This window comes from Limanda limanda, chromosome 7 (assembly GCF_963576545.1).
Source record: "Limanda limanda chromosome 7, fLimLim1.1, whole genome shotgun sequence".
Taxonomy (NCBI): Eukaryota; Metazoa; Chordata; class Actinopteri; order Pleuronectiformes; family Pleuronectidae; genus Limanda; species Limanda limanda.
This window is the reverse complement of record NC_083642.1, coordinates 2993082-3001436: the sequence shown is the minus strand read 5'-3', so window position 1 is coordinate 3001436 and position 8355 is coordinate 2993082. Positions and strand designations below refer to the sequence as shown.

Sequence of the window (8355 nt, the reverse complement as noted above, 5' to 3'; positions counted from 1 at the left end):
AAACCTTCTATATGAGAATGCCCCTTCAGCAAAGAGAATAGTTTTACACACTGTGTAGGACTTTATTGATGTTTAACCACATGGTTGAAGGGATTTGACTCAAAATGACTCATTTATAACATGTTTTCAGCCTATTTGTCCTCATTTAAATTACAGACACTTAGATGACACCACACCAGCTGCATGGAGGCGTTTATACATTTTTATAACGTTTTTTTTTCTATATTTGAAGAAGTGGTAACCATTTACTTTAATTGTATTGGATTTGGGTTCAACGCTGTTCACCCCTTAAGTGTTTTGGGGATTCGAACCCTTCACCCAACTTCCATCTGCTTAGTAGTGATAAGATAATGAGTGAATCCCTTTAAGTTTAGGATTGTGTCTATGCGACATGTCGTGTCGGGAAATCTCCCAGCCGCCCTGAAGGCAGCACGGTCGCCAAAACAGCGGAAGCACAGCGTGTGCGTCACAGCGTCACATGATCCAGACGGACCCAATGAGAGAGCTCCGTGTCAGAACCCGGAAGCAGGATTCCCCTGGAAGCTTGTTGTTTTTAACGCTGCGTCCTGAATCCTGCGGCTGTTCCAAGATCCTGCGGCTGTTCCATCCTTCTGTCGCTTTCCCGTCGCTCATCAATGGAAACTAACACAACACGTGTGTCTTCGTCCTGAGAAGCTTCACGTCAGGTGTGTGTGTGTGTGTGTGTGTGTGTGTGTGTGTGTGTGTGTGTGTGTGTGTGTGTGTGTGTGTGTGTGTGTGTGTGTGTGTGTGTGTGTGTGTGTGTGTGTGTGTGTGTGTGTGTGTGTGTGTGCGTGTTGACTGTGACTCACTGTCAACGTCTAACTTCTCTGACTCTGGATCTGCTCTGTTTCCTTTATTCATCCACATATTAATATCTATAAATACTAACGTTAGTATGGTGTTATTACATGTACTTATGGAGACAGAGTACTTCTACCTCTGTGGTGTTGGGTTGAGTTGAGACAGTTTTACAGAATACATACATGACATTTCAAAACCTTGTGTGGTAGAAACCACTTCTGTCTTATATGAAAACTACAACTATAGAATAAAACATAATACAATACAGCACCTTCAATACAGGTCATATATAAATATGAGAGAGGAAATGAACATATATTAAATTCATTAAACAGTCGAACATTTCTAATTCTCATCTCATTTCTATTAGGCTCTGGTTCTGCATTATTCTGTTTTACTAATCATGTTTTTACTTCACTTATAATTAACTTTATACTTGTGTTTTTTAGATATAATACATAATATTGTTTTATCTTTTATTTTGGAGCAAGCTGGTACAAGAATTTTTAATCTTAATTCTCCATTTGTACCTGGACAAAGACCTAGATGAAACCAATAAATATATATTGTTCTTCCTCAAGATTTAACTCCACAGTATTTAATACAATACTAGCTACGACATTTACGCTTTATACAAAGGTAGATGAAGATTCTTAGTCTAAAATCGGACTTTCTATAAATCACTTTGAAAACAAATGGACAGATTTAAAATGCAAACTGTCCAATAACAAAAAATCTCTCTCACTTCTGTTCACCACTTGGTCTGTCTCCTTTAATCTGTCCTTCTCCTTTAAATATGTAAATAATCATTGGATCTCTTGAAAGGTTTTATATATTTACACTTCAGTGTCTTTTCTGTGTGTTGCTTTCCAAGCAGCTTCTCCCAGTCAGTCCATGGCTGACCAGCATGAGTCCATCGACCTCATGTCTCCTCCAGTGGACCCCCCCGCAGCTGCAGGACACAGCTGGTTCCCTGGACCCCCCCCGCCCATCTACTCCTGCAGCCTGACCCCGGAACTGGTGGCCAAGGCGCGGGAGGAGCTGCAGGAGAAACCAGAGTGGCGTCTCCGGGATGTGCAGGCTCTGAGAGACATGATACTGAAGGTTCTGCTTCCTACTTTTATTCATAAGAACATAAACTGTCTCATTTCTGATTCCGGAATAACTGCAGCTTTAGATAAAAGTAACATTTCACAGAGGACAGGACAGCCTGATGGAAAACGTCCGAGTCCCCAAAGTCTGTCAAGTAATGAAAGTTGGCCCTGGTTGCCAGTGATGAACAGTAACTTAGTACATTTACTCGAGTACTGTAGTACTCGAGTACTTTGTCATCCAGGTCTTTGTATCTTCAGCAGTTCTACACGTGTACAAGTGGAACTGGACGTTTCACCTCTCAGATAAAAGGCTCAGACCTACATGTGCACATTGGTGTAAACAAAGCAACCAAAACACAAACGAATGGCACAACAGAGAAAAGACAAATGGTTTGAAAGAGTGTAAAGCTCTTTCAAACCATTTTAGTCAATCTGGAAAACCCATCAGGTGGTTTTAAGGCAATCAGAATCAGGTTTATTGGCCAAGTAAGTTTGCACAAACAGGGAATTTGACTCGGTAAAGTGGCTCACAGTTTGCTTACACAGAATACACATCACAAAAACAATACAACTTTAAACCACATATATTGTTGTGTTAGTTTTGCTTAATGCCCAACCACAGCCCAACTCTTGTGACCCTCATAGCTCACAACAGCAGAGTGGGTCTACAACCCACAGTTATCAACAGCCTCTTGACTCAGGGGACGCCAACGACCCTCTGGGGGGGGGGGGGTTTCACCGATCTGCCTGTTTAACAACACAAGTACAACCCCACAGAGGTTGAACACCTGTTACCTCCCACCAGTTTGAACATGAAGATGCGTTTCAGATGAGATGTGAAATAAGTCCAGTGGCCTATGTTCACTTGCACAACTTCTGAACCCCACAGATGTTCCAATACTATTTTTCCTTTCCTGATACCGATAATGATAACAGTTATAATTATAAACATATTCAATGAGTGCTTGTTTCTCGCCCTGACTCTGCAGGAACAACCAAACCTCCGGACCAGGCTGGACGACTCCTTCCTCCTCCGCTTCCTGCGGGCCAGGAAGTTCGACTACGACCGAGCGCTGCAGCTGCTGCTGAACTACCACGCCGGTCGCAGGGCGTGGCCGGAGGTGTTCCAGGATCTGAAGCCGTCCACGGTGAAGCACGTCCTGGACCTGGGCTTCCTGACGGTCCTGCCCCAGCCCGAGCCCAACGGACGATACATCCTCTGTCTGCGTCCAGGTCTGCTGCATCTACATCTGTGAACTCAGCAGTTTAACATCAACTTCACCATCTATAATTACTATTTTTCCTGTAGCTGTCACATTACACGTTACACTCTCTGTGCCACTTCCAGTTTGTGCTTTACTCAGCTCAGTCGTCTTTTTGCAGGAAAATGGAAACCCAACGATTATCCATTTGTGGACAACGTGAGGGCCATTTATCTGACGCTGGAGAAGCTCATCCAGCCCGAGGAGACGCAGGTGAACGGTATCGTCATCTTGGCCGACTACACCGGCGTGGGCATGTCACAGGCGTCCAACCCGGGCCCGTTCCTCGCCAAAAAGGTTGTGAGCGTCCTCCAGGTAAGAACTCATGATGTAAGCAGTGGTGTACAAAGTACTTGAAAGCCATACTTGAGTAAAAGTACAGATATCTTACCTGAAAGTGACTTCGGTAAAAGTAAAAGTCACCCGTCAGAAAATGACTTGAGTAAAAGTCTTAAAGTAGCTCATATTAAAAGTACTTAAGTATCAAAAGTATCTGGTGTTGACATGTACTTAAGTATCAAAAGTAAAAGTACAAGTACCAAAATTAAAAATGCAAAGTGCTCCGTGTGAAAAATCTACTTAAGTACAGTAACGAAGTATTTCTACTTTTCTACTACATTACTTTCCACCACTGGATGATAGGTTATGTCTTCTTTGTTTTTCTGACAGAAATATAACATCTGTTTCAATAAAATGAATATGAAATAGTATTTTCATCAGATACATGGTTGCAGCAGTGTCTCAAAATGTTGTTTTATTTTGTTGCGACCTCAGTAAATCTGACACCTGAGGCTCTGGAGCTCTTCCTGTTGACTGACTGCAGAGTTTAATATTTACACAAGCACACAAATCACACATGAGACGTTTGACGGGAGCAGATGTGAAGCTGCTTCTCTTCTGATTCACAGGACGGATTTCCAATCAGAATCAAGGCCGTGAACATCATTAACGAGCCCAGGATCTTCAAAGGCATCTTTGCGATAATTAAACCGTTTCTGAAGGAGAAGATGGCCGAGAGGGTAACTATCAGCCTCTGGTTTCATACAAAGGCCTTTTTTGATTTGTTGGGTTTACTTTTGTCTGCAGCTTGTGTTCCAAAATAATTGTGATCATTACCTTTCAAGTTGAAGTGGAAATCATTACCATACAGTTGCGTGTTTACACAATCAACAGATACGGAGCCACATTCGCAGTCGTTGAAACCATTTTCAGACATGAACTCTGGAGAATGTCTGCACGATGGAGTCTGGACTTCCTCCAGAGTTTATCTTTCTGACATGAATAACACAGCAGGAGATTCTCAGCTCAGAATCATTCACAGAAACCTCTGGAGGGGCCGAGGGGAGAGGCAGCACGTAACACATGAATTCTGCAGCGGAGATCAAACTCTTTAATTTACGCCCTTGTCTCCAAAATCTCCTGAATCTCGTCTTTCCAAGTTGACGTCGTTATCTGTGTCTTCTACATGTGTGGCTCCTCTTATTGGTGTTGGAAATATCATGAATCCTCTGGAATATCTCCTGCTGCGTTCTCACATGGGCTCATTCGGAACACATCCAGAGTTTTTGCTCGAGGGGGGATCAGGCAGGAGAAACTCTTAAAGAAATGTCCGCAGCAACTGACTCAGACGTTTGTATTCTCAGATTCGGCCCCTCTGGGTAATTCAGTGTCTGAAGGCAGCTGACTGGTGCTGGACAGATGTATAGAGAGGGCACCAAAAGTAAATGTGGGGGTTTTAAAACCAAAACAAAGATCTTAAAGGAACTGAGGAGCTGTTAATTCTCTCGAATTTTGTTTATTGTCTTTTTATATGTCAGCAGAAAACTACTCAGCTGATTTTCCATTCCGCTTTTCTGATTAAAGCCTCTTAAGTTAATGAACCTGGTGTCCCTGCCGTCTCCCCCCCGACAGTACACCCTCCACGGCTCGGACCTGCGCTCCCTTCACCGGAACATCCCGCGCTCGGTGCTGCCGGAGGAGTACGGCGGCACCGCGGGCCAGCTGGACCTGCACTCCTGGTCCCGGCTGCTGCTGGACTGTGAGGAGGAGTTCATCGTGGAGTTCTGCCAGCCGGATCCACTAGAGGGCGTGGTGCTCCCTGACTCCATGTTGTTCGAGGGCGAGCAGAGCAGAGGGCAGGACGACGACACCTTCAGGGGGCTGCGCTCGCAACTCTACTACTGCTACTGATGCACCGGGTCACCGTGTGGACCCCCGGCGCTGAGAGGACAGTTTATGTTTCATCTGAAACGTATCGACGCGGCAATTTCCCCGACGTTCCACATGATTTATTTTACTAACAAAGCAGCACTACTCTAGGAAGATTCTCTTAATGTACATGTAGCCCAATGATCACTCATGTCTCCGAGGCGGCTGCAGACTCCGGCAAGAGGCTCTGACACGAGCTGATGCATTTAGAGACGTTTCATTGGCCTCTGTGGATTCATTTACAGTATTTACAGTGAAGGAGGGATTCATATTATTTTCTGCAGTAGTCAGGGTTCTATATGTGTGTTGAAAGACTTTATGTAAACGTTCCTCCAATCCATGCTGGCCATTAAAAATGTCTTTAATGTGTTTCCAATGGAAGAGACGGGGATAAAAAACACTTCAGGCCTCAGAAATCTCAGTCAGAATAAGTTATTGTGTTTACAGAGAGAATATCAGGAGAAACAAAGACGGGATTGAGTAATAAAAAAAGTCAAATTTGACTGAGACCACAGAAGTTTCACGTTAAAACATCATCTTCTGTGGAACGTGGATTCTGTCCCTCGTCTCTTTCCCTGGGAGCACAGACTTGAAGTGGTTCAGTGAACAGAAGGTCTTAATACAGTGAGCAAAAAAACAAAGTAAATCTGTTTTAATGTACACATGGGCAAGAGCACTGTTTGAGAGCAGTCGTGGAAAAATATGAACCCATCTGTTAACGTTTTCCACTGCGGAGCGATTCTAAAAACAGCTGCTCACAACTCACATCTCTCACGTTTGTTTGGTTTCTTCTTCTCAAACTTCTGTTAATAAGTAGATTCTCTCATCATTTTGTTTCACCAAAGCAATATTCATGTTTCCCATCGGGAGCTTGATTCACCTGAGGGTGTAAAAAAGATGCTGCTGTGGCCGAGAGGAAGAAGAACGTCATAGATTAACTCGTGAATGTTTTAGTTCAATATCTTGTTCATACACGGTGTTTTCATGCCTTTGTGTCGCTGGTGCTTCAGTTGTCTCCAGCTTGAATCTCCTAAGAGGATTAATGTTTCTTTTTTTAAAATTCCAGATAATCTGCCTTATGTTTTTCTTGTTTTAACCTTTTTGTGACCTGTGTGTCATCACACAGTCTTAACTCGGTGGGGTGGGGGTGGGGGGGGGGCACATGGGGGGAACAGAACATTCTGTCCCCACTCTATAGACGTCTGCTTTGCCAAATCTCACATCGGGCCATGTACAGACATGTGCAATGATCTGTTTCCGTGCCGTCGCCCGAAGCCAACTTTGAATAATGTTGTTCATTCTTTTTTTTTATAATTTTATTTCGAGCATGTGTGTGTCACAATACGCTGCATTGTGTTGCCCGGATATTTATCGTGTGTAGCGTAGATAATAAAGTGAACCACAACTGGAGAAAAGGCCGTTTGTGTCTCGTTGGGACTGTGGAAGCTTGTGTTGACAGCAGAAGAGTCCGAGGGAAACTGGGCTCATGGGTCCCGAAAAGAAGTATTCCGATTTTATGTTTTATTTTTTACTTTCGTGGAAAAAGTAATTCCAGTGTCATTCATTTTCAGTGAAAGTCGGAAGTCTTCAAATCAGAATGTGCTCTAATGATAAAGACCACAAAGATCCCTCTATGGTTAAGTTATGTTTATTACATTTTACAGTTGTTGCTTGTTAAAATGAAAGGAATTTGTTTTATTACTAAAACATTAACATTACTGCTTAATTTGTGTATTTTATAAGATGGTCATATGTGATTTTAAGTTATTTAGTATTACAGTGACTGTCACCACCCCTCAGGGAGACTTATATTGTTATAGTTCAAACATATGTTAACATTTAGTAAACTTTACATGATCAGATGACGCTTGACGTTCTTCATGAGCTCAGTCATGAAGTGATTCAAAACACTGCCGGACAGAAACAGAAACATGTATTTTCAAAAATGACGAGCTGTGGGTTCCAGAGATGAGAATAGGTTTGGCTTGTGATTGTGTTGCTGTGATTCAGGACGACTCACACACACACACAACTCATCAGAATCAGAATTCTTTTATTTGCCAGGTATGTTTGCACGTACAGGAAATTGCCTTGGTGTCATTGGTGCACTGAACATAAAACAACAATATAAAAACAACAATATATAACAAAATAGAATAAAACATATACAGTAACAGAGTTATGGGCATGTGCTGTGCTAAGGTGCAGAGAACCTGAATGGACTCTTCCAGGAGGTTCTGACTCTACCTCCTTGCAGCCCATACTGCTGGTTTTCTGTTTCTGGAAATTAATATTTCTAGATTAATCGAATGATCTTCTAGGAGTGTTTCAATTCATCAGGTGGCGTCTCTGTGCTTTCTTCTTGATTTGATCCAACAGTTTACCCAGCGATGGTTTGTGTGAGGCCTCTTTCAGACAGGAACTCCGGAGAATGTCCACACAATCAGGTCAGTTCACAACAACACACAAATCTGGAGAATCTCTGGTATGACAGTATGACAATCTGTCAGGTATTTGTGTTGTCTAAGCTCTTTTAAAGAACACAACAGTGTGTGGCTTTGCTCAAACCTGTTAAGCGAACAGAAACCAAGGAACAACTCAAATGTTCACTTTACTGAATCAGGGAATGTTCATTGATCTTGGACCCCCCCTAAAAAATTATGGCCCCCTTTATAACTCAAAATCCTAGACCCGGCCCTGGAATGAACAGTTGAACAATGGGAATGAATCCAACATGTGGTAAAAAAACATCTGTGGCTTTTCTGTGAGGGAAACCTCATCTCCTGTGTGAAGGATGAAACACACCCAGAGAGAAACCTACACGATGAAAGAGAGTTGTGTGTGTTTGTGTGTTTGTGTGTCTCTGTGTGTGTGTGTGTGTGTGTGTGTGTGAGTCCTCCAGCCCACAGAGGAGTGGGAGCCTCCACAGGAGGGATCTGATTGGCTCAGACACGACTAACTCCATTTTG

The 8355-nt window shown here is 43.0% G+C and overlaps 1 protein-coding gene across 2 annotated transcripts; it reads left to right on the top strand.

Moving 5' to 3' along the window:
* The first annotated feature begins 530 nt into the window (after nt 1-530).
* ttpal (tocopherol (alpha) transfer protein-like) lies at nt 531-6526 on the top strand. 2 transcript variants are annotated; one of them, XM_061074702.1, is made up of 6 exons: nt 531-686; nt 1700-1926; nt 2906-3149; nt 3300-3493; nt 4087-4197; nt 5090-6526. In XM_061074702.1, exons 2-6 carry the CDS (start codon nt 1717-1719, stop codon nt 5366-5368), a joined length of 1038 nt encoding a protein of 345 aa, XP_060930685.1. In that variant the 5' UTR covers nt 531-686; nt 1700-1716; the 3' UTR covers nt 5369-6526. The 2 variants fall into 2 exon arrangements, with proteins under 2 accessions (XP_060930685.1, XP_060930686.1); XM_061074703.1 differs by having other exon boundaries at nt 1697-1926.
* The last annotated feature ends 1829 nt before the right edge of the window (nt 6527-8355 follow it).

Bases quoted from the DNA above. Each gene is read 5' to 3' on its own strand.
- ttpal (XM_061074702.1), top strand. From the start codon at position 1,717: ATGGCTGACCAGCATGAGTCCATCGACCTCATGTCTCCTCCAGTGGAC. The intron at 3,494-4,086 runs GTAAGAACTCAT...TCTGATTCACAG, and splicing joins AGGTTGTGAGCGTCCTCCAG to GACGGATTTCCAATCAGAAT. The intron at 4,198-5,089 runs GTAACTATCAGC...CCCCCCCGACAG, and splicing joins AGGAGAAGATGGCCGAGAGG to TACACCCTCCACGGCTCGGA.